Genomic DNA, 27832 nt, shown 5'->3' with positions numbered 1-27832 from the left:
AATAATCACTTTTGACATGTGTTGCACTCTTAACCAGATGGCAATAGAAAAGGAAAAGGTTTAAGAACTGGAAAGGAAGAAACAAAACTGTCATTTTTTTTTACTGTTGATATGACCATGACCTACATAGAAAACCCAAAAGAATCTACAAATAAGTAATTAGCATGAAAAGGCTAATTTAGGGATGTTGCTGATCTCTATATTAAAAAAAAATAATCGGGGGCTGGCCCCGTGACATAGTGGTTAAGCGCGCGCGCTCTGCTGCTGGCAACCCAGGTTGGGATCCTGGGTGCGCACCAAGGCACCACTTGTCAGGCCATGCTATGGTGGCTTCCCATGTAAAGTGGAGGAAGATGGACACGGATGTTAGCCCAGGGCCAGTCTTCCTCAGCAAAAAGAGGAGGATTGGCATGGATGTTAGCTCAGGGCTGATCTTCCTCATACACACACATACACAAAAATAAATTAAAAAGAATCGAATGCAACAATTAGAAAAATATAATTTTTTAAAAAATATTATTAACATCCTCAAAAATATAAAGTACCTAGAGTTGAATCTAACACAGGCATATAAAATATTTATGAACAGAGAGTAATAAAACATGAAAGACCTCCTAAATAAATGGACAGATATACCATATTCATGAACTGACTCAGTATCATAAAAATATCATTCTCCCCAAATTGATCTCCATATTCTATATGATTCCAATGAAAATTCCAGAAAGATGTTTTAGAGAACCAAAAAATGAGATCCTATGAGTTACATGAGATGGCAAAAAACTTTAAATAGCTAAAACATGCCTATAGAAGTAGAGCTTGCCTTACTGGAAAAAAAGAATTATTATAAAGCTCTAATAATTAGGAAACTATCTATTGAATTTCTGCATCAAAACCAAAAAGAGGCCAATAAATAAGAATGCAAAGCCCAGAAATCAATATAGATACAAACCTGAATTATAATAGAGCTAAAATTGTAGAACGGTTGGAAAAAGATGCACTTTTCAATTAAGTATCCATATAGGAAAAAAATGAATGCTGACCCCTATGTTGAGGAAGACACAAAAAAATCAATTTCCGATAGATTAAGAATAACATGAGGGGCCAGCCCAATGGCGTACTGGTTAAATTCTCACGCTCCACTTCAGCAGCCCAGGGTTCGCGGGTTCGGATCCTGGGTGTGGACCTACACATCATTCATCAAGCCATGCTGTTGCAGCGTCCCACATACAAAATAGAGGAAGATTGGCAATAGATGTTAGCTCAGGGACAATCTTCCTCACACACAAAAAAGAAGAATGTGAGAAGCAAAACTGTAACTTTTAAAAAGACAATATAATAAACTATTTTAATGACCCCAGGGTAGTCTCATACAAAGTCTAAAGAAATACTGTTCACCAAAAAACACTATTAGGCTCAAAGACCTAAATGTAAAACTATAAAATTCAAAGAAGAAAACATAGGTATAAATCTCTGTAACCCTGGATTATGCAACGGTTTCTTAGATATGACACCAAAAGCACAAGCGGGATGAAAGGAAAAATAAATTAGAGTTCATTACAATTAAAAACTTTGGGCCCTGGTATGATTTGGTCCTGCACAGCTGTTCTCCATTACAACAGTCATTTATCTCCGTCTGCCTTGTCTCTCACCTAAGTGCCTGCCACCACCCCATGGAAGATTCAATGGAAATGGATGTGAGCCCCCCCCCCAAAGCCCCAGAACTATCTTTTCAGTTGTGAACTAAAGGCCAACAAAGATTACCACTTTAAAGTGGTAATGATGAAAATGAGCACCAGTTATCTTTAAGAACAGTCAGTTTAGGGGCTGGTACAAAGGATGAATTGCACATTGTTGAAGCAGAGGCAATGAATTATGAAGGCAGTCCAATTAAAGTTAACACTGCAACTTTCAAAACATTTGTACAGCCAATGGTTTCCCTCGGGGACTTTGAAATAACACCACCTGCGGTCTAAATGTGGTTCAGGACCTGTACATATTAAGGGACAGCACTTAGTAGCTACGGAGGAAGATGCCAAGTCAGAAGATGAAAAGGAGGACGTGAAACTCCTACGTACATCTGAAAAGTGATCTGCACCTGGAAGTGGTAAGGGGGTTCCACAGAAAAAAGTAAAACTTGCTCATAAAGATGATGATGAGAAAACTGAAGAAAAAGTGCCAGTAAAGAAATCTATACTAGATATTGCAGCCAAAAAAGCACAAAAATCAAACCAGAATGGAAAAGACTCAAAATCATCAACACCAAGATCATAAGGTCAAAATCCTTCAAAAAACAGGAAAAAAAATCCTAAAACACAGATAGTACCTAGTTCTGTAGAAAACATTAAAGCAAAAATGCAGGCAACTCTAGAAAAGGCAGATTGAACAGTCCTGGTAAATTAAGCCCAAAGACGGGGAGATAGGAAAAGGAGAGACAAATATAGTCTATACTGAGTATCACCAACAATCCGGACTAAAGTCTTCTATTTTCATCTCAATCCCCTTTCCTGATTTGCCACCCACCCACACCCGCTTCCAGGCTGGAAGCAATCTCACTCTTGATTTTCTAAAGCATTTTCGTTTGACTGCTGTGAGTCAGTCAACCTTATACTTTGCTTTCTATTACTTGTGCATTTGACTCACCTCTTTGACCACATTTTAAATCACTTTTGCATCTCCCTAGCTGCTCAATAAATATCTGAATGAATCAAACAAGAGAAAAAAAACACTTTTGTACATCAAAGTATACTATCAGGAGAGTGAAAAGACAATCCACAGAATGAGAGGAAATATCTGCAAATCATATATCTGAGTATCCAGAACACATGAAGAACTCTTATAACTCAACAATAAAAAGACAAATAACCCAACTAAACACAGGGCAAAGGATCTCAATGTACATTTCTCTAAAGAAAATATACAAGTGGCTAATAAGCAAATGAAAGATGCTTATCATTAGCATTAAGGAAATATAAATCAAAACCACAATGAGATACCATTTCACATTTACTAGGATGGCTATTAAAAAAAAGAAAATAACAAATGTTGACAAGGAAGTAGAGAAAGTGGAACCCTCCCTCATACACTGCTGGTAGGAATGTAAAATGGTACAGCTGCTTTGGAAAACAGTTTGGCAGTTCCTCAAAAATTTAAACAGAGATTTACCATATGCCCTGGCAATTCCACTCCTAAATATATGTCCAAGAGAAACGAAAAAATATGTCCACAAAAAAACTAGTACATGAATGTCACAGCAGCATTACTCATAACAACCAAAAAGTGAACATAACCCAAATGTCCATCAACTAATGAACAGATTAACAAAACATAGTATATTCATGCTATGGAATTTTATTCAGCCATAAAAAGCAATGACGTGCTGATACAAGATAAAGCATGGATGAATCTTGAAAACATGCTAAATGAAAAAAGCAGAAGCCAGACACAAAAGGTCACATATTATATGAATCTACTTATCTGAAATGTCCAGAATAAGCAAATCCATACAGACAGAGAATAGATTAGTGGTTGCCAGGGGCTGGGGTGAGGGGGAAATAGAGTAACTGCTAATAGATATATGGTTTCTTTTTGAAGTGATAAAAATGTTCTGGAATTATATAGTGGTGATAGTTGTACAATTTTATGAATACATTAAAAGCCACTGAATTGTACACTTTAAAAGGGTGGGGCCGGCCCGGCGGCTTAGCGGTTAAGTGCGGGCGCTCCGCTGCTGGCGGCCCGGGGTTCAGATCCCGGGTGCGCACCGACGCACTGCTTCTCCGGCCATGCTAAGGCTGCGTCCCACATGCAGCAACTGGAAGGATGTGCAGCTATGACATACAACTATCTACTGGGGCTTTGGGGGGAAAAAATAAATAAAAATCATTAAAAGGGTGAATATTATGGTATACGAATGTTTTTTTTTTTTTGTTTTTGTTTTTTTTGTGTGTGTGTGAGGAGATCAGCCCTGAGCTAACATCCGCCAGTCCTCCTCCTTTTTTGCTGAGGAAGACGGCCCTGGGCTAACATCGGTGCCTATCTTCCTCCACTTTATATGGGACGCCGCCACAGCATGGCTTACCAAGCAGTGCGTCGGTGCGCGCCCGGGATCCGAACCAGCGAACCCCGGGCCGCCACAGCGGAACGCGCACACTTAACCGCTTGCGCCACCGGGCCGGCCCCACGAATGTTTTTTATCTCAATAAAAAAGAAATTCCCCCCTTAAAAAAGCAAAATGACAAACCACCAATTAGGAAAGATCCACTATACACACAACTGACAAGAGACTTCAGGAAATACTAAAAATAAGAAAATGATAAAATAACAATCCACGTAACGTACACAAATAACCCATAAACAAACGAAAATAACTTCTGTCTCATTCCTAATCAGAGAAATGCAAATTAAAACCACAGTGAGAACTATTTCACACCCAACTAAAAAAAACTATCAAGTGAAAGCAAGGATATACACAAACTGGAACCTGTACATACTGCCAGTGAGAATGTAAAATGGTACTGCCATTTTAGCAAATTTGCTATCATCTAGTATACTCGAAGACGTGCATACTCTCAGGCCAGGCAATGACATTCCTGGGCATATGCCCTAGAAAATCTGTTTATATGTGAATGAAAAACATAGCACCACAGTACAGAATATCAACAAACTAGAAACAGCCCATCCAATAAGATAAAAAATAAAAGGACAAATGATATAATCATATTATCAGACAATGCAGCAGAGGAAATGAATGGATGAAACTAACAAAACTAAGGGCGGAAAAAAAAGGCAAGTCAAAAATATACAAGGCATATTTGAAGTTGAAAAATATAGAAAATTCAACATTATCTTCTTTAGGGAGAAAAACACACATTAGAATATATTAAGCAGTAAAATCAAACACTTACTTGTTTCTTTTTCAGTTTAAGGATCTGCTGTTCTACTTTCGCAATTTCTCGATCTACACGATCCATACTCTGTATTAATTCTTCCTTTGAAAGTTTTGAAGGTGAAGCATTTTGATCATCTCCACATGGTTGCCCAGAGATTGGAGAAGATGGAGCTTCATGTTTGCTGCCAAATGCTGGATCCTTTAGAGAAGAAAATCAAGAACAACGATTTATTCTTCACCGATAGCCAATGTTAGCATCAAGATTCTCTTAACTGAAAAAGTCAGTTTTAAAACATAGCAGAGCCATGTGTGCTATTTCTCTATATGGGAGCCCTATAGTAGCAATTTTCATACACACACAAATACATGCACACACATACAAACCCTACTGATTTTATATCACTTTTATAATTAAGAAGTATCATTCACTATTTTGAAGATCCTAAAAGCCATACGGAATGAGGTGGCTAAGGCTGACCAGCCCTTAGTGTAACATTACTGAGACTACAGATAATTTCTGGGGAAATAATAATGCAATCATGACAAAGGAATATATATTTCTTAAAACCTGTAAAACTTTGTAAGCAGAGCATTAACAAAAGCAATAACAACTCTAATACAAGTAATAATACAGTTAAAGCCCCAGTATCATTTGCGTTCAGCCTATAGTCAATCTTTGGTGGCTTTAAACCCTGTAGCTCATGCTTCCTTTGTTAAGATGTAAATCCTTGAGGTCATCTGCTGAAAACAGTATGTTACATCAAAATAAAAAATCAGATTTGGGGTATAACCTTCTTTACCTATCTTTAAAAATAAACAATACAGGATAAAATGTCTTTCCACTTTCTTTTCAACATTCACATCTTCACTAGATAACTTAACACTGTGAAAAGTAGAGCAGTTCTTGAATTTACTAAGCCAGCTACTATTTGCACTAAATGAAGACTAAATGCAGAATTTTCAAATCTCCTTAAGTAAGGTCTTCATACATCATGAAGGCTATTTCTTTAATTATGAGACAGCTTGATCCTGAGAGCTTTGAAACATTAATATGTAAAGAAAAATCATTTATGAACCACCAGGACTTCTATGCTATATTCATGTCATTCTCCTACCATATGCATATAAAAAGCTAAACGTGTTACAGAACATGTATAATAGCAAAACAGATTATATTTTGATTCATCAGATTTTGAAAATGCTCCTCAGGTGATCTGATGCACGCCCTAAGGACTACTATTATATATCAGTATTTTCCACTGACTTCCTTTCTAGTTAAACAATTAACAGAAAAACAATTCCTTCAGTGCCTACTAAATGACAGGCACTAGGCAGAGTGGTGAACAAAACAGACATGACGCTAGCCTCTATGGAGCTTATAATCTTGTGTTGGAACATCCTGATAGCTAATCTAAAAGAGGTAGATTTCTACCTCACATCTTATATCACAATAAAAGCCAAACAATAGCAAATACTTATATGGCATTTATTAGCAAATCACAAAGAGCCTCAAACAAACAAAAAAAGGTATTCACATTATCTTGGGCCTAAATGAGGAAAGCCAACAGTAAAACATATTAAAAAAAAGAAAAGGCTGATGGATCAAAATAAAAAAACACAATCTTCTGCTTTGCAAGTTAAAAAATTATCAAATTAACAATGATTTGTTTATTTATTTTGCAGGGAAAGATTCACCCTGAGCTAACTTCTGTTGCCAATCTTCCTCTTTTTGTTTTTGCTCCCCAAAGCCCCAGTGCTTGGTTGTGTATGCTAGCTGTAAGTCCTTCAAGTTCTTCTATGTGAGCCGCCACCATAACACGGCAACTGACAGGCAGGTGGTGTGTCCCACAACCGGGAAACGAACCTGGGCCGCTGAAGCAGTAAGAGCGCCGAACTTTAAGCACTAGTCCATCAGGGCTGGCTCAACAATGTTTTTTTTGTAAAAACAGTAAATATGTGGTATCAGCAAGGGTACAAAAGAACTGGGCACCCTCATACACTGTTGTCAGGAATAAGAATTGGTCCTACTCTTTTGCAGGACAATCTGGAAACAATCATGAAAGCCTTAAAAACATGCCAACTCTGGTGTATAATTAATTATACTAATAGAGGGGGGGCCGGCCCCGGTGCATAGCGGTTAAGTGCGCGCACTCTACTGCTGGCAGTCCAGGTTCAGATCCTGGGCGCACACCAATGCACCGCTTGTCAGGTCATGCTGTGGCAGCATCCCATATAAAGTGGAGGAAGGTGGGCATGGATGTTAGCCCAGGGCCAATCTTCGTCAGCAAAAAAAAGAGGAGGATTGGCATGGATGTTAGCTCAGGACTGATCTTCCTCACAAAATAAAAATTATACTAATAGAAATTTACCTTAAGGAAATAAATAAGAACGTATACCAAAAAGAAAATCAGACTAAAGAACATACATCATTGTTCTAATGAACAAAGTAAACTACATGTGTGACAATTAAATAAATTACTTTATATCCCTGTGTGGAATACTAAGTAACCACTAAAAATACAGTTGTAAATTTATTGACACAAAGAAGTTCGTGTATATTTAAGCAAAAACAAAGTTATACACAGTGTACAAAGTGAGCACATTAAAATATTCACCCGAGGGGCCTGCCCGGTGGCACAAGCAGTTAAGTGTGCGCGCTCCGCTGCGGCGGCCCGGGGTTCGCCAGTTTGGATCAGGGGCGTGCACTGACGCACTGCTTGGCAAGCCATGCTGTGGTGGTGTCCCATATAAAGTGGAGGAAGATAGGCAGGGATGTTAGCCCAGGGCCAGTCTTCCTCAGCAAAAAAAGAGGAGGATTGGCAGATATTAGCACAGGGCTGATCACCTCACAAAAAAAATATATGTATATTCACCCGAATAAGGAAGAATAAATATCAAAAAGTTAATGATTTCTAACTGATGAGACTGTAAGCAACTTTTTCCTTCACGCTTATCTAATTCTTCTATAAATGATACACCTGGATTTAACAACATTTTAAAAAAATGAACAAATGCTAATTCTTTCAAAATCTCTACTTATTCTAAAAAAAAAGTCATACTTCACAACTCAGGGGAAAAAAAGCAGGACAAGGGATCAGGGGTTTTCATTCCAACTCAGGAGGCACTAACTAGGTCACAATTTTTGTTAACATCTGTTTCCTCTACTATAAAATGGAAATAGGTTGTACTATGATCCAACGTGTCACATTCTAATGAATGAGCTTTTAAGATCCCTTTTTGCTAAAAAATTCTATAGCTATAAACTACATTTGTGGTAATTTATTCAGCCTTGGAAGAAGATTTTTATTCAGTATGTTTTTTTCTTTCTTTCTTTCTTTTTTTTAATGCTGCAAAACATGTCTTATAAACCCATAGACTAATAATACACATATTTCACATGGTGAGACAGGTCTCAAAAATCCCAGAAGTTTAGCTGATTTCTAGCTTATCACAAAGAGCTTTTCTCCACCCAACTTATTATTTTGAAAATTTTCAAATTTACATAAAAGTTGAAAGAACAGTACAATCAATACTCATTTATCCTTCATCTAGATTCATTAGTTGTTAACATTTTGCTATATTTGCTTTCTCTCTCTATATATATGTATGCACACAGCTATCTTTTTTCTTTTTTGGCTGAACTATTTGAAAATAAATTGCAGACATATTCACTATCTTTTAAATCACTCTTCACTGCATAAAAACTCAAAGGAAATATGTGGGTACTTATTTATCTGACATCAGGGTGGAAAGGCAATTAGCCATAATGGTAAATAAACTTTATGAGAAAGAGATTTGAAAAGAAAAAGGGGAGGAAGGTGTAAGAGATATTAACAGACAATAAAAGAGTTAACACTTGTCTCTTAGGAGTTTTAAAGAATTAGTTTATTCTTCCTAAAACAAATATTCAGTACCTACTAAGTGCCAGGTACTTCCTAATCTGCAGATTTAATGATAAGCAAAATAGGCAGTTAAAAAAGATAAACTCAGCCACAAATTAAGGACATAATACACAAACATGCATTTCACAAAAGAAAAGCAAATAACAATAAACACAAAAGGAAAAGAAGTTTGATCTTAATAAAACCTTCTCATAAATTGACAATACACATTGTTTGACACATCACAAGATATAGCTACAAATTAAAAATAGTCATCTCCAAGATACAGAATTACAGGTAACTATTTTCCTCAGTATTTCCAAGTTTTCTAAAGAATATTTTATACATAAATTAGAAAAAAATTTTTTTTCTTCATAAAAATTATAAGCACAGTTAAACCTTACCTAAAATGTGTTTTCTCCCATGTAGCAAATTAACAAATTGCAACTGACTTTAGGGGATTATTTAAAATTTAATTTAAATTTAACAAACTGTGGCAGTCTTGAGTACCTCTGACCACATTTTATAAGCCCAGCAAGCCAGCACAAAATGCTTGAGAGTTATTCAACAGCAATTTTTCTTTACAGCAGTCCTCACATTGTGTTCATTTACCAAAAAGTCAAAAGTACTGACTTGAAAAGTCTTGAGCACTAAGTCTGTGGTTTCTAGTTTTGTTTAACAAAATTTTTACTTTTCCATAGCACTAACCTTCAGAGACCAGCATAAACGGACTTTCTTTTAGGCGCTGTGCCTGAACATGGCTAAATAAACATTACAGGCCAACAACTCCACAGGGTAAGAGAACAAATATTTACCTTCTTAGCATCTGCAGAAGACCTCAACCCTTCTGGCAGCGTGTGCACTAAAGGTAAGACCGCAGCACTGACACGCTGGAAATGGGAATCAGAAACCTGCTCCAGACGTGGTCGCTTGGATTCCAGTGAATCATGATCCACTGGGGATGGGCCTGGGTGAAACTGTTCATATCCAGTTCTCCTTTCTTGAGGCCTAACACATACACAAAAAATAAACACTTGAAAATTTTTAAGTGATGTACAACTTTCTATTACCATCCCCAGCTGGACTTCGAAATAAATGAAAAAGCTTATGTTCAAAGTGAATCCCTCTCCCCTCTCCCCCGACCCCAGAAGGATATATACAGCACTATACAGTACTATTAAACTTCTAATTCTAATAGAAAAAGTTTGTTCAGGGGAGGTGGGAGTGGTGGTGGTAAAGAAGTGCAAGACATAACAAAAGATTCCAATTTGCAGAAAATTTAAAGTTGCTGAAGACTATCCATAAAATAATATTTTTAAACATATGTCATAATTGAATTCAGTATAATCTAGACTAGAAGAGCTACCATTTTCAACTAATAACAAAAACAAGCAGAAAAAAACAAATCTCCCAGCAATTGCTACATGGAAAGATAAATGACTTGAGTTGTGAGGTATTATTAAGACTTAAAGACCAGTCTCTTGAGTGGAAATGCAACATTGTTTTGAAGACATAATTCTGACCCTCAAAACATGTATTTTATCTAGTTTTCCCAAGTACATAAGTGTCTCGAAGGTCAGGAATCTGTCTTTGACTTCTTTACAGGATGTACTCTATAGAGTACTACATATGGATGATCAGTAATTTGACTTTTCATTTTCTACCAAAGTATTTACAGAAGTGACATTTTACTTTATGACCAAGCTTTAAATGAATGTCTCACAAAACAACATTTCATTGAAAAGATAATCACTGGGTTTCATTTTTAGGACAGATGATGAAATAAATTTTGAGGTCTATAAAATTATTATACTTCAAAAACTTAAAATCTCATTCAAGACATAAAATCCCATTATCTTCTTAAAATTCACAATGATGTCATGAAAAATAACGGAGTAGGAAGCTTCAGTAACAAGACATGGATGACTGCTTTTGCCACTGATATTCAATAAATTATTAGTAGTTTTTGTCAAAGCATTAGGCAAGAAAAGGAAATAGAAGACATCCCAATTGAAAAGGAAGAAGTAAAGTATTTCTATTCACAGATGACATGAACTCATGTGTAGAAAACTCTAAAGAATCCATAAAAAAAGTTAGAGCTAATAATAGAGCAAAGTTACAGGATATAAAATCAACACGCAAAAATCAGTTGTATTTTGGGCCAGCCCGCTGGCTTAGCAGTTAAGTGCGCACGCTCCGCTACTGGCGGCCCGGGGTTCGGAGCCCGGGCACGCACCGACGCACCGCTTCTCCAGCCATGCTGAGGCCACGTCCCACATACAGGAACTAGAAGGATGTGCAACTATGACATACAACTATCTACTGGGGCTTTGGGGAAGAAAAAAAGGAGGAGGATTGGCAATAGATGTTAGCTCAGAGTCGGTCTTCCTCAGCAAAAAGAGGAGGATTAGCACGGATGTTAGCTCAGGGCTGATCTCCCTCACACACAAAAAAAATCAGTTGTATTTCTATACATTAGCAATGAACAATCTGAAAATGAAATTAAGAAAACAATTCTATTTATAACAGCATCCAAAAGAATAAAATAGGAATAAATTTGAGGAGGCTCAAGAGTTATCACAACGAAAACCACAAAACATTGCTGGAAGAAATTAAGAAAAACTTAAATAAATAGTAAGACATCCCATGTTCGTGTATTGAAAGACTCAATGTTGTTAAGACAATACTACACAAAGCTATCTACAGATTCAATGTAACTGCTATCAAAATGCCAATGGTGGTTTTTGGAGAAATAGAAAAACCCATCATGAAATTCAAATGGAATCTCAAGGGACCCCAAATAGCCAAAACAATCTTGGAAAAAAAATTCAAAGTTGGAGAACTCATACATCATAATTTCAAAACTTACTACAAAGTTACATTAATTAAGAGTGTGGTACTGCCATAAGCAGACATAGAGACCAATGGAATAGAACTGAGAGCCCAGAAATAAACTCTCACATCTATGGTCAGTTAACTTTCAACAAGAGTGCCAAGACCATTCAATGGGGAAAAAACAATCTCTTCAATAAATGGTGCTGGGGAAACTAGACATCCACATGCAAAAGAATGAAGCTGGACTCTTATCTTACACCATATGCAAAATTAACTCAAAATAGATTAAAGACTTAAACGTAAGACCCCAAATTTAAAACTCCTGCAAAAAAAAAAAAAAAAACAGAAAAAAACAGGGAGACATCTTCCTGACATTGGATTTGGTGATGATTTCTTGGATATTACACCAAAAGCACAGGCAACAAGAGAACAAATAGATAAACTGGACTTCATCAAAATTAAAAACTTTTGTACACCAAAGGACACTATCACGTTGTCTTTTCACAACCTACGGAATGGGAGAAAATATGTGCAAATCATGTATTTGATAAGGGTTTAATATCCAGAATACATAAAGAACTCCTACAACTCAACAATAAAAGGACAAACAACCTACCCCTCCCCAAAAAAATTCGGCAAAGAATTTGAATAGACATTTCTCCCAAGATATACAAATGGCCAACAAGGACACGAAAAGACACTCTACATCATTCAGCATTATGGGAATGCAAATCAAAACCACAATGAGATACCTTTTCACACCCAGTAGGGTGACTTAAATTGTTTTCTCTAAAAAAAAGGAAAATAAGTGTTTACAAAGATGTGGAAAAATTGGAATCTCATGCACTGTTGGTGGGAATGTAAAATTGTACAGCCACTGTGGAAAACAGTTTGGCAGTTCCTCAAAAAATTAAACATAGAATTACCATATGACCCAGTAATTCCACTTAGGTATGTACCTGAAAGAACTGAAAACAGAAACTCAAACAGATAGTTCTACACCAATGTTCAAAGTAGCATTATTCACAATAGCCAAAAGATGGAAACAACCCATATCTATTGACAAGATGAAGGGATAAACAAAATGTGGTATATATGTCTAGTGGACTATTATTCAGCCACAAAAAGGAATGAAGTTCTGACACATGCTACAATATGAATGAAGCTTGAAAACATTATGCTAAATGAAATAAGCCAGACGCAAAAGGACAATTATTGTATGACTCCATTTATATGAAATATCTAGAATAGGCAAATTTATAGAGACAAAGTAGATTAGAGGTTACTAGAGACTGGGAGGAAAAGAGAATGGGGAATTATTGCTTAAAAGGTATAGAGCTTCTCTTTGGGGTAATGATTAAGTTTTAGAAATAGTGGTGATGGTTGCACAAAATTGTAAATGTACTTAACGCCACTGAATTGGAACACTTAAAAATGGTAAATTTTATGTTATGTATATTTTACCACAATAAAAAAATTCACACAACTCAATTCGTAGAATCATTATTAATAAAGACTAGCCTAGGAAATAAAGAGATCTCAAATTCTGACATAAAATTTTTTATTAGGAAATTACTACTACATTAGCACTTGAAAGGGAGATTTATATTCTTTTTCACCACTCTTTTCCCATTGGCTCAACTCACTGGACTCTGACTTAATTCTCCATCATTTCATTTTATTCCAATAGCTCACCACTTGCTCAAGTCAGCAATGACCTGATACTGAAAACTTTATTTTTCAGTTTTCAAAAATATTAGAAAGAATATTTTTAGACATGCGCTGACCTCTCTGCTCAATTTATACTTCACTTACTCCTTCCTTCTTGAAACTCTACCATCTCTTGGTTTCCAGGACACTGTCTTCCCTGTTGTCATAGTCTAACAGTCTTTTGCTGGCATATACAATGATTGTCCACAGGGGATACCAGCACAGACAATCTTAAAACAATCAACTTCCAGAGATCCTGAAGTTCCACATACACTCTTTACTTAAACTGACCTACCAGATAATAAATCTTTGGTTCTCCTTTCCCTACTTCTCTTTCACAATTGCCCTTCTCTCATTTTAAAAAAGAACAGCTTAAGTCTCACCCTCCCTGGATCTTACACTGGAGCACTGTCCCTCAAAGTGTAAACACCTCCAGAGCAGCAAAGAAACAAATCCTTTTGCAAACTAACAGTTCCCAAATATTTGTCTTCAACAAAACTGAAGAACTTAAGCTGTTAACTGATATTTTTATCTTAGATAAGCATGTGAGTTGGGGCATATGCTTCATAAGAAATTATTTTTGTGAACAAAGTTTCTTAGTACTTTCATCAGAATAAAAAATAAGAATAGAGTACATGCTGCCTTCATTCTATCAATGAGTAATATTTTTAAAACAGCCCCATCTATGGGCCGGCCTGGTGGCATAGTGGTTAAGTTTGGCATGCACCACTTCAGAGGCCCGGGTTCGTGGGTTCAGATCCCAGGCACAGACCTACACCACTCATAAAGCCATGCTGTGGCAGCAACCCATACACGAAATAGAGGGAGACTGGCACAGATGTTAGCTCAGGGCCAATCTTCCTTCAGCAAAAATAAACAAAAAACAGCCCCATCTATCTCATTAATGCATGGATGCACTTCCATGAAATTTTACTCATATTTAATAAATTTGTTTCTCATTTTCTTAAGTGATGGTTGTTTTGATCAATCTTATAATAATCATTATAAAAATATTTCAATCCAGAAGTTTTTTTTTAATAGAGCACCTTAGTGCTCTATTAAAGTAATAGATACTTTTATATATTTTTGGTGTTGGATATAAGTATGATAGGTTGATCAATAAAAGACTTTAAATAATAAAAATCACATTTATCACATTAGGATAAATTTTGTGAAAAAAGAAGAATGACTGTATGAGTTCCAGGAAGAAAAGGAATAAAAAAAGAAGCTCTATTAAAGACAAGTTTGCTCATATACAGTATCATTTTAAGTGGATGATGGTATCAAACTAGTATGGTATTTAGATTCCATCAGATAGTTTTAAAAGTATATTACAGCAGGTTTATTTTAAAATCTCGATATTTTCAACATGACAAATTATATTCATCTTTTAAACTTATGAAAAATTTTAGATGTCAACTTAAAAATGTACAAGGTAGAATACAGCTTTTCAAAATTCTTTTTAGGAATATGAGTAACAAGTTCGAAGACTACCATTTTAATCATTTTCCTTTCACTCTCTCTCCTTTGGAGGCTTCTGTCTCTCAAAGTTATCTTCAGATGTTGGGGATCCTCCAGATTCATCTTTAAACTATTGCTCTTTTCAACTTCCACACTTCCTAGATCACGTATGCTAATCTGTATCTTAAATCCAGACCCTCCCCCAGCATGCTGGAGACCTCCACCTGGACGTTTCACGGGTCTCCCAAACTTAATTCATACCAAACTCAAGTGTTCTTACCCTTGATGCTCTATCCTTAATCTCTATCACAGTTGATGAAACCAGAGGCCATCCAACAAGCTAGAAACCTAGGATTCATCCAAATCTCCTCCCTCACCTTTGCCAACTGCCAGGTCTTGGTAGCCTTATCTCCTAACTTACTCAAGACTGTCTCCCCTCCATCTCAATCATATCGCCCTATCTCACGCCCATATTCTCTCTTTCTCTTACAGGTCTCTTCCGTCTTCTCTCTGCTTCTCCTCTATCCAGCTCAAATTCGTCCTCCACAAAGCAGCCAGAGGTAATCTACCAAAAACAAGCATCTGGCATTAGGTTAAAGGGAAGCCCCTCAACACAGCACTTAGAACCAGGGCCACTGCTGGCCTGCATGGAGATTGTGTGTGAAATTTCTATAAGCAAATGCAACCTTCTGGTACACAGGGCCTGGCAAAACGCCCAAGCTGAATTTCGGCCCTCATTGTCCCCTCAACTGGGCACCCTAGTTCAGGACACAACCTACAAAAGCTAACTTCCAAGTATTACATTTTACCTCCAGCGACTCTGCCTGTGAGATTTACCAAAGCCAGAAGGTGAAGCATACCCAGTGCTGGAGGAGAACGTAAGGCAGCCAGGACACAGGACAATTAAGAAAAACACTGAGTATGGAAAGCTCTCTTTCCATCCAGAAATCAGACTATTTCCCATTTCAGTTTGCCAATCCTTTTTAGAAGAACAAAATTACTCATGCATAAATAGTAAATATATATTTAACAATTAAAATTTCAAAAAAATTTAAATGAACTATGAAAATCTTTATGAAAACAAATGCAATTTTATATTGGGAGTCCTGGTGGAGCTAAGCATGAAATTTACATTTTAAATTAATGTATTTGCCTTTTAAAAACTAACACCAGTAGAACGGTGTGGCCACTTTGGAAACAGTTTGGTAGTTTCTCAAATGGTAAACAAATAGTGAACTACTGTATGATTCAGCAATTCTATTCCTAGGTACATTACCAAGAGAAAGAAAAATATATGGTCACCACAAAAATTTGTCCATGAATGTTCATAGCAGCATTATTCATAATAGTAAAAGTGAAAACAACTCAAATATCCATCAGTTGATGAATGGATTAAAAAGAAGCATATACACACACTTCACCAGTCCAGTCCTAGATGGAAACATAAAAGAAACCCCATTACCTTTCAGAACCTGGGTGAAATTCTGAAAGCAAGGAAGGTCGTCTGCGAAGCTGTTGCTGCTGTTGCTGCAAAAGCTGTGACGCTTGACTGACTTCAAGATGAGAAGAACGATAATCAGGGACTGCAAAGTCCTAGTATTAAAATAATCATAAATTAATTATTAACCAAAAAGTGAAAAGCATCAGGAAATCTAACCAAGTGTAAATGCACAAAGGCAGTTATGAACCACTAAGTATGGAAAGAAACACAATGATGATTCCAATCCTTCACTGATCTAATTCTAAAACCTAAAACAATCAACATTTTAACTGTGTGTCATTCAAAAGAATTCAAAATAAATTTCATGTTCAACTCATTTTGATTCATTCTTCTAATAACATATTACAATAACTCCCAATCTATATTTTTCATGTAATAAGATCTCAAACTCATATGTTCAATATAAAATCCTAAAAAGCATTCCAATCTTAAATTCAAAATGGGTAAACTGGAAGGGTCACAGAAGCCATCTAGTTAAATCCATGTATATTTACAAACGAAAAAACAAGTCCAGAGAATCAACCTGCTAGTTAAGAGTAATAGTTTTCCATCACTCTAGGTGGGCATTTTTATGTTTCTTTTCCTACTTTTCTTTTGTCAACTTTTTGTTGAAAAGGCAAAAGCTTCTTTACAAAAGAAATCTACTAATACTAATGATCATAAAGAAACAAACACAGAATTACCAAATAACCCAGAAATTCCACTCCTAGGTGTATATATATATATACAAAGGAATGAAAACATATGTCCACACACACAAATTTGTACACAAATTTTCAAAGCTGGATTATTCACAATAGCCAAAAAGCAGAAAGAATCCAAATGTTTATTGACTCATGAATGGATAAACAAAATGTGGTATATCTATATAACGGAATATTATTCAGCCTTAAAAAGGAATGAAGTACTAACCCATGCTACAACACAGAGAAACTTAGAAAACATAATACTAAGTTAAAAAAACAGACATAAAAGGCTACATATTATATGATTCCATCTATATGTAGTGTCTATAAGAGGCAAATCAACAGAGACAGAAAGTAGATTGGTGGTTGCCAGGGGATGGAGGGAAGAGATGAATTGGGATTAACTGCTATTAGGTATAGGGTTTCATTTTGGGTGATGGAAAAGTTCCAGAATTAGATAATGGTAATGGTTGCCCAACAGAGTGAATATACTAAAAACCACTACATTATACACTTTAAAATGGTAAAATTTATGTTATATGAATTATAAGTAAACAAAAAAAATTTTTTAAATCATCAACAGAGAAAACTGAACTGTCCAGACTGAAACACAGGGTAGATAAGAGATCCAGAGCCCTTCACTATAAGCAAATAACAGTAAAACATAATTCATACATAATCTAAGAAAAAACATCAGCTACAAAGTTGAAAATATAACCAAGGAAAACAGAACACTGAAGAAAAGTCAAAACCATTTAAAAATTTTAGAAAGGTCACCGAAACTCAAAAGATAAAGAACTTACATCCAAAGAAACAGAAAAAAGATTAAGTAAAAAAGGACACAGGAGTATTAACAATATCCTCAAAAAGAATCAAATAGCAATTAAAGAAACTAAAAAGTTGATCATCAAAATTAAACAACAGTAGAACAGACACAGGCGAAGGGCAAATGAAGGCTAACACAGAACTGAGGAATTCTCTCAGAACAGAGTAAAGCACAAAGACATAGCAACTATATAAGAAAAGTTAAAAATGGTAGCTAGAGTACAAAGTTCCAGTATCCACAGGTGAGAAACAATATTCTAAAAAAACAACAGAACAGCATTTCTCAGAAGTTAGAAAAGACACAATCCTCAGATTAAAAAGGGCCTAGGAGAAAAGTTGGGCATATTTTAAAAATTAATCCACATTGGTACATGAAAATTTTAGAAAACCAAAGATAAAGAAAACACTTTACTAAAAGTCATAAGACATAAAAGATAGGTTTCCTACAAAGTAGCAATGATCATAATAAAAGCAGACTTCTCATCAGCCACACTGAATAGAAGGAAACAGACAAATAACATATTCCAAGTTCAGAGGAAAACACTTTGAACCTATAAATTCAATAACCAAATCATCATTCAAGTTTTAGGACTTCAAACTTTTCAGAATTCAACTCAGAAAATTTACCAACCACCAACTCTCTCTGAAAGAATATCTAAAGGACGTATGTACCCAGCAAGACAAATTAAGAGTGAGGAATGAAATAAAAGAAACAACAGTGCACTTCAGCTTACAGCTATGAGCAGGTAACACTGTCCAGAATTACATTCCCATAGTAAACAGCTGAAAAATTGGACAAAATGTAGGAACTATTTTCTGACACTGGACAAGAGGCTAAACAGGACTTGATCTCAGAAAATAATGACACAAATAAGGTGAGTCCTACCATACCCTACTCCAGGCTTTCTGCCTGGAGGCGATTTCCAAACTGCAATCCCTGGGAAGGGAAGCCAAACAGTGCCCCACAAACTCGTTCACTGAAGCAACCAAACTGGTTTGAGAAAGCCAGAAGGACAGAATTTCCAGAGACTTCCAGAGAGGAGGGAGTTACATAGACAAAGATTTCCTGAAATCTGAATTTGGGTGCTCTTAAGTCATTGGCTGAATCTAATCTGTAAATGCATACAGAAAGCATAGCCCAGTCTTTAAAGGTTGGGCTAAGAACAACTTCTGATGAAAGAACAATTAGGAGGAACTATAAAACAAACAATTCCCAGAGCTCACACAGGGCCAGAACTCATTCACATTTCCTCCAGCCAGAGGGAAGAAACCTCACTGAATACAAGAGACATTCAGTGGATACCCTAGAAGAGACAAGTGTAGAAGTGGAGGATAAATTAGACCTAGAATAAAGACTACTCTAGATTTGCCCTAAAAGAATTTAAAAATAAACCTCAAAAGTAACTTAACTGTCTACCAGAAGGCATCCAAATCTCTTTAAAGGAATACAACAACAGCCAGCACTAAGAAGTGTAAAATTCCTAATGTTCATATTCAAATCAAAAGTGAAAAATCCAAAGTCTGCAATGACAATTTCACTGGATGAAATTAACAATAGGTTGGAAACTGCAGAAGAAAAGATCACTGAACATGAAGTCATAGCAAAATGAAACAAATGGATAAAAAATAGAATAAAATGAACAGAGGTCCAGTGATCTATAGGATAATACGAAATATTAGTGACTGGTGTCTCAGAAGGAAACCAGGCATAAAGGAGACAGAAAAATATATTGGAAAAAATAATGGCTGAAAACTGCCCCAATTTTACAAAAATTAAAAATCCATAAAAGCAGAAAGCTCAGTAAATGCCAAAAACAATAACATTACATTCAAAAAGCACAACAAAGGCACATGATAATCAAATCACTTAAAACCAATGATAAAGAGAAGAATCTTAGAAAGTAACCAGAGGGGGAAAAAAGATACTTACATATAAATAAACAAAGATAAGAAGGACCAAACACTTCTAGTCAGAAACCATACAAGTCAGAATACAACAAATGACATCTTTTAAAGTGCTGAAAGAAAATAATCGTCAACCTAGAATTCTGTATCCAGTGAAAATATTCATCAAAATTAAAGTTGAAACAAACTTTTTCAGGTAAATAAAAGCTGAGAGAGTTCACTAGCAAAAGTTCTGCACTAAGAGAAACGACGTTCTTCAGGAAAAAAGAAAATGGTGTCAAAAGGAAACTTGAACAGATACAAAGGAGTGAAAGGTGTCAGAAGTGGTATATAGACAAACCTCGGAGATATTGCAGGTTGGTTCCAGACCAATGCAATAAAGCAAATGTCGTAATACAGCGAGTCACATGAACTTTTTGGTTTCCCAATGCATATAAAAGTTATGTTTACAATATATTATAGTCTATTAAGTGTGCAATAGCATTATGTCTAAAAAAAAAAAAACAACATAGTTACCTTAATTAAAAAATACTTTATTGCTAGGGCCAGCTCCGTAGCATAGCAGTTAAGTGCACGCGCTCTGCTGCTGGCGGCCCGGGTTCGGATCCCGGGCGTGCACCGATGTACCGCTTGTCAGGCCATGCTATGGTGGCGTCCCACATAAAGTGGAGGAAGATGGGCACGGATGTTAGCTCAGGGACAGTCTTCCTCAGCAAAAAAGAGGAGGATTGGCATGGATGTTAGCTCAGGGCTGATCTTCCTCACAAAAAAAAAAAAAAAATACTTTATTGCTAAAAAATGCTAACTATCATCTGACCCTTCAGCAAGTCATAATCTTTTGGCTTGGGGAAAGTCTTGTAAAAAATGCAGTATCTGTGAAGCTCAATAAAGTGAAGGACAATAAAACAAGGTATGCCTGTACAGTCAGCCCTCCATATCCACGGTTCCACACCTGTGGATTCAACCAACTGCAGATCGAAAGACCTACAATGGTTGTGTCTGTACTGAACATGTACAGACTTTTCTTTCTTGTCATTATTCCCTAAACAATACAGTATAACAACTTTTTACACTGCATTTACATTGTATTAGATATTACAAGTAATCTAGAGATGATTTAAAATATACAGGAGGATGTGCATAGGTTATACAGAAATACACCATTTTACATAAGGGACTTGACCATCCGAGGATTTTGGTATCTGCAGGGGTCCTCGAAGCAATCCTCCACGAATACCAATGGATGACTGTATATGTGGGCAATAAAAGAAGGAAGAAAATAATATGGGGCAGAAATAAGTGAAATAGAAAAAAAGAATAGTGAAAATGGATGAAACCAAAGCTAGTTCTTCAAAAAAAAGAATCTATTAAATTGATAAACCTCTAGGTAGATGAATAAAGAAAAAAAGGGAAAAAACACCCCCACTTATTATCAACATGAGACATGACATCACAACAGATCTCAAAGACATTGAAATGATAATATATGACAACTTATGTCAATACATTTAATATCTTGAATAACAAAATTTACCCAAACTGACTCAAGAAAAAATAAAGAATCTGAATTATACTATTAAAGAAATTGAGTTCATAATTTAAATTCTTCACAAAGAAAATTCTAGGCCCAGATGGCTCTACTGATAAATTCTATCGAACACCTAAGGAAGAAAAAATACCAATTCTACACAAACACTTTAAGACAATACAGGAGGAGGGAACATTTCCCAAGCTAACAACATTCTTAATGGTGAAAGACTAAATGCTTTCCTCTTATGATCAGAAACAAGGCAAGGATGTCCACTCTCACCCCTTCTATTCAATACTGTCCTAGAGATTCTAGTCAGTGCAATAAGGAAGAAAGAGAAGAGCCATCCAGTTCGGAAAGGTAGAAGCAAAACTTTCTTATTCTCAGATTACAGGATCATCTACATAAAAAATCCTGTGGAACCTATAAAAAAGCAACTAGAAGTAGTAAGCAAGGGTGTAGGATATAAGATCAATATACACAGCAGCAATGAACAACTGAAAACTGAAATTCAAAAAGCCATACCACTTCAGTAGCGTCAAAAACATGAAATATTTAGGAATAAATATGACAAAAGATGTACACGACCCGTATGCCGAAAAGTACAAAACATTACCAAGAAAAATTAATGAAGACCTAAATAAATGGAGAGATAGATCACGTTCATGGATGTGAAGATTCAAAGTTAAGATGTCAATTCTCTCCCAAATTAATCTCTAAATTCAATACGATACCAATCAAAATCCCAGCAAACTATTTTGTAGAAACTGACAAGCTGACTCTAAAATGTACATAGAAATACTAGGGATCTAGAGTATACAAAACAACAATTCAGGAAGGAATCGCACTACTTAATTTCAACTTATTTTAAAGCAATAATAATCAAGACACTGTGAAGTGCTTTATTAAAAGATTAAATGTTTACACAGAAAATCACATAGATGTGAGGTAAAGACAGACAAAATATTTCAATGGAACAGTATAGAGAGAACAGAAATACACTCACACATATATGGTCAATTGATTTTCAGTGAAAGTACCAAAACAATTCAGTGGCGAAAAAATAATCTTTTTAACAAATGGTTTCTGGAACAATTGACTACCCATATGCAAAACAATGACTTCAACCCTTACCTCACACCATAAACAAAATTTAATTCAAAATAGGTCATAGACTTAAATGTAAAACCTAAAATTATAAAACTTATAGGAAAAAATATAGGAGAAAATCTTAATGACCTTGAGTTTGGCAAAAGCTTCTTAAATATGACACAAAAAGCAAGAAATGTAAAAGACAAAAATTAATAAATTAGACTTGATAAAAATTAAAAACACATGCTCTCCAAAGGATACTGTTAAGAAAATAAGGCATACTTCTTTATATAATCTAGATACAACAAACACACAGATACATGTTTTCTAAATAATTTTATTTGTAAAAACCAAAAACTGGAATAGGTGACTAGATAAACAAATTGTGGGTACCCAGCAATAAAAAGAAATTAACTACTGAGATGTACTAGAACGTAGATAAATCTCAAAAATATTATGGGAAGCAAAAGAAGCCACAGATAAAAAGAGTTCATATGAAACTCAAGATAAATATAATCTATTATCACAGAAAGCAGATGAGTGGTTTCCTGGGAGCTAAACTTTGTGGAAGTAGGGGAGAAGAAGTGACCTGGATGGAGTACAAAGGAACTTTCTGGGGTGATAGAAATGTTTTATATCTTCATTTTGGTGGAGTTTTACAGGTGTATGAATCTGTCAAAATGTACACATCTAATAAAATTTTATTATATATAAACTAAACCTCAAAGTTGATTAAAAAAACAAAGAAGCAAAAATAATCTAGGAAATTAGTAATCAGATGAACAGCACTGGGGGAGGGAAGACACGCAACCAAAATTCAACACCCAAGCATGAAAATAAAATACCTAGGAATAAACTTAACCAAAGAGGTGAAAGATCTGTACACTGAAAACTATAAAACACTGCTGAAAGAAATTGAAGAAGACACAAAGAAATGGAAAGATACACCACACTCTTGGATTGGAAGAATTAACATAGTTAAGATATCCATGCTTCCTAAAGCAATCTATAGATTCAATGCAATCCCTATCAAAGTTCCAACAACATTTTTCACAGAAATAGAACAAAGAATCCTAAAATTTATATGGAACAACAAAAGACCCTGAATAGCCAAAGGAATCCTGAGAAAAAAGAACAAAGTTGGAGGTATCACACTCCCTGATTTCAAAATATACTACAAAGCTATAGCAACCAAAACAGCATGGTACTGGCACAAAAACAGACACACAGATCAATGGAACAGAATCGAGAGACCAGAAATAAACCCACACATCTATGGACAGCTAATCTTCATCAAAGGAGCCAAGAACATACAATGGAAAAAGGAACATCTCCTCAACAAATGGTGTTGGGAAAACTGGACAGCCACATGCAAAAAAATGAAAGACCATTATCTTACACCATAAACAAAAATTAACTCAAAATGGATTAAAGACCTGAACGTAAGACCTGAAACCATGAAATTTCTAGAAGAAAACATAGGACATCCGCTCTTGGACACTGGTGTCAGCAACACATTTTCAAGCACCATGTCGGACCAGGCAAGAGAAACAATAGAAAAAATGAACAAATGGGACTACATCAAACCGAAAAGCTTCTGCACAGCAAAGGAAACCATCAACAAAACGAAAAGACAACCTAACAATTGGGAGAAGATATTTGCAAACCATACATCTGATAAGGGAGTTAATCTCCAAAATATATAAAGAACTCATACATCTCAACAAAAAAAAAACTAACAACCCAACTAAAAGATGAGCAAAAGACCTGAACAGACATTTCTCCAAAGAAGATATACAGATGGCCAACAGGCACATGAAAAGATGTTCAACATCATTAACTATCAGGGAAATGCAAATCAAAACTACAATGAGATATCACCTCACGCCAGTCAGAATGGTTATAATCAACAAGACAGGAAATAACAAGTGTTGGAGAGGATGTGGAGAGAAGGGAACTCTCATACACTGCTGGTGGGAGTGCAAATTGGTGCAGCCACTATGGGAAACAGTATGGAGATTCCTCAAAAAAATTAAGGATAGAACTACCATATGATCCAGCTATTCCACTGCTGGGTATTTATCCAAAGAACATGAAAACACACCAATGTGTAAAGATACATGCACCCCTGTGTTCATCGCATCATTATTCACAATAGCCAAGACTTGAAAGCAACCTAAGTGCCCATTAAGGGACGAATGGATGAACAAGATGTAGTCTATATACACAATGGAATACTACTCAGCCATAAGAAACAATGAAATCTAGCCACTTGTGACAACATGGATGGACACTCAGGGTATTTGCTAAGCGAAATAAGTCAGAGGGAGAAGGTCAAATACCGTATGATCTCACTCATTAAGTAGTAGATAATAACAACAGCAAACAAACACATAGAGACAGAGATTGGATTGGTGGTTACCAGAGGGGAGGAGGGGAAGGAGGAGAGCACAAGGGATGATTAGGCATATGTATGTGGAGATGGATTGTAATTAGTATTTGGGTGGTGAACATGAGGTAATCAATGCAGAAATAGAAGTATAATGATGTATGCCTGAAATTTACACAATGTTACAAACCAATGTTACTGCAATAAAAAAATGAATTTAAAAAAATAACCATAAAAAATAACAAAATAAATAATGAGAAAAAAATTTCTCAATCTAGCAATAGAAAGCAACTTCAACTGAAAAAAAGCATCTACAAAAACATGCAACTAATATTATATTTAATGGCGAAAGACTGAACATTTCCCTAAACAGGAACAAGGTAAGGATGTCCATTTTCACTCTGTAATCACGACCACATTTCAAAGGAGTCCTTAGCAGTACCCAGTGGTACTCAACTGTATTTTGCCAGTCAGTTTGCTTTCTTTTTCTCTGAGATGACCATTTCATCCCCCTTCCTTTTTTCCTTCAAACCTCTTACACCCCTGTCCCTTTCTGAGCTGATAATTTCACCTCATATTTAATTTTTCATAAGGTAAATCAATCATACAAACTCTTTCATCTTCCTGCCATCAGCTCTTTCAAGAAGGTAGTGGCCCTATCCTGGCCGTCACTCAAGAGAGGTCAAGTTACCTGGCCAGTTTAATACTCAACTAGAACTTGGATCATAAACATAGGTCTGAACCTAGAAACTCTATGCAACTGATACTTTTCTATCAACAACTCCTATAATCAAAAGCAGAGATAAGGTCACCCTCTGAAATCTAGCATAAAGCCATAGTAAGAAGACAGAGATAAATAATCCCCAAGCTTTGGTTCCCCAGCTTTGGGAATGGTTCTTTCCATTAAAAAATATATATAACAATTACATTCGGTTTCTGACCAAGAAATGTATTAAATAGGAAAAGTAAAGAAAACACAAAATACTACATAAGCAATTTGCATGGCATTTGTTCCGTACCTGCTGGTGACGGGTGCTGGGAAAGGTGTACTGAACAGAGTGAGGAGGATAACGACTTTGTTCTGTGCTGAATGCTCCTTGGTTGGGAGGATAACCTGAACTTGACATTATCAGTAAAGAAGTCCTCACCAGGCTGTGAGATCAAGTCCAACAAACAACCATGTTTCTAGGAAACCACCTAAACAGAATAGGAAAAAAGAATCGATAAGAACTAAAGCACCAGGTATACTTCTAATAAATTATAACTATAGCTACATAAATAAAACCACAATTACTAATAAAAGCTTTCTCTCATGGATTTACTTCTAAGAAATTATTGAGGTTTGAAAAACATTAATGGGTCTTTTCCTTTACACTTAAAAAGGGCTCTTTGAATATATCACAAATAATATCAGTAGCTACATAAAGTAAAAACATGTATATAAAATCTAAGCCTGGGACCTGGCACATAGCAACTGCTCAGTAAATGTTTCTCTTTTGATAAATGTCTGAGAAACAAATATTATATATGACAAAAACAATCTATGGTTGTAAATTTTTGGGTTGTGAAAAAGTCCATTGTTAAAAGGATTCATGAGTATTTACAAGGTAAGCATTTGTGCGGAGGAAATATTGCCTTTATTAAATAATTCTGCCCCCAAATGATAGCCTAGTAAGGCACTGAGGATGCGAAAGCCTTCAAAGAAGAACAAAGTGAGCCTTATCACTTCAAGGAAAACAACTGCCAGTATTTGTGAAAATTACGATTTTGGAAAAACTTGTATCTGCCACCACGAGCTTGACAGCTTCCCAAGATTTAAAGATTCTTCTGGTGAGATTGGTGGTGATATTAACAAGTGTAAATTTTTGATATTACATAATGAAATGTGCCAACATTTGAAATATCTGCATAACTCAATGAATCAATATCTTCCAAATGACCAAAACAGAATGTTACAAAATTATGCATAAATGAAATATTTATTCAACGTATAAGACCTTTTACCACAATTAAATAAAGTACAAGACAAACCAATAAACATTTAATGTGATAGAATATAAAAGGTTCATTGATATGGTTTCAAATTTTACACAGCAAATAACCTTTAAGAAATTACCACTTGTCTGGTTTGGGTGCAGTATCAAAGAATATCCACAATTATCTAAAAAGGCTATTAAAGTACCCCTCCCTTTTCCAAATACATATCTGTGTGAGGTTAGCTTTTCTTCATAAACTTCAATCAAAACAACCTATTGCAAGACTGAATGAGAAGCAGATATGAGAATTAAGCTGTCTTCTTTTAAGCCAGATATTAAAGAGGTTTGAAAAAATATAAAACAATGCCATTCTTCTCATCAAATTTTGTTTTATTTGGGAAAATAGTTACTTACTATAAAAATGTCATTTATATTAACATTAGTGGGCTTATATTACTTTTAAATGAATAAATATCTTTAAATTTTCCCCATTTTAATGTCTAATATGGTAAACATCAACATATATAACACACATAAGCAAAAGCTCTTTGGAGTCCTAAATAATTTTTAAGAGTGTAAAGGAGTCTTGAGATCAAAAAGTTCAACTACTGGCCTAGAGAATTAAGTCATCTTTAGATTGACTAGCATTACTGTCCTAGAGAGGCCAGTCACACCCAGGTCCATGCACACACACTCCCAGAGAATCTGCCCCTAGGTAAGGCGTGGCTTTGACACCATGTTTGTATCAAGTGAACTACCTTACTGGACCAGGGATGTACCAATCAGATCCCTCTCCAGGAATATGGAATTGAGAACATTAACTATAGAGAGGGTTGCAAAGTCAGTTGCAAAATGACCAGAGTAGGAGTCAAGGTGAGCCAAAGCACGTGCCAGAGAAGTTACAGGGGAAGCAGAGAATGCCAGTCTAGACACAATCTAGAGTTGAGATGCAGAGAGAAGTGGAGCCAAGAGACCTTGTAGGCCCCTGAGACATAGCAGGAACTGCCTTGGCTCCTGACTCTTGGCTCGAGGGTCAGTCCCCACGAGAAGCCACTGTACTTCTTACCTTGTCCTTAGACACCTGTTAAATCGCCTACATAGTCTTACACTAAGTCCTTAATACAGACGGATAAACTTTTTTTCTGAGAATCA

At 35.8% G+C, this 27832-nt stretch overlaps 1 protein-coding gene and 1 pseudogene across 13 annotated transcripts in view; one reads left to right on the top strand and one right to left on the bottom strand.

Moving 5' to 3' along the window:
* The window catches only part of NCOR1 (nuclear receptor corepressor 1), a 156360-nt gene that overhangs the window by 109021 nt on the left and 19507 nt on the right, over positions 1 to 27832 (bottom strand). For all 13 annotated transcript variants that reach the window (XM_058559592.1, XM_058559591.1, XM_058559602.1 and 10 more), the window contains exons 2-5: positions 25724 to 25901; positions 16241 to 16371; positions 9588 to 9780; positions 4908 to 5090 (exon numbers count right to left, since the gene is read on the bottom strand). In XM_058559592.1, coding sequence (XP_058415575.1) covers positions 4908 to 5090; positions 9588 to 9780; positions 16241 to 16371; positions 25724 to 25831 — 615 coding nt within the window. In that variant the 5' untranslated portion in view covers positions 25832 to 25901. The remainder of the gene's footprint in view (positions 1 to 4907; positions 5091 to 9587; positions 9781 to 16240; positions 16372 to 25723; positions 25902 to 27832) is intronic.
* Positions 1674 to 2385, top strand: LOC131417985 (nucleophosmin-like; annotated as a pseudogene).

Source organism: Diceros bicornis, chromosome 18 (assembly GCF_020826845.1).
Source record: "Diceros bicornis minor isolate mBicDic1 chromosome 18, mDicBic1.mat.cur, whole genome shotgun sequence".
Taxonomy (NCBI): Eukaryota; Metazoa; Chordata; class Mammalia; order Perissodactyla; family Rhinocerotidae; genus Diceros; species Diceros bicornis.
Note: the sequence above shows the minus strand (reverse complement) of the source record. Positions and strands in the feature narration are given on the sequence as shown.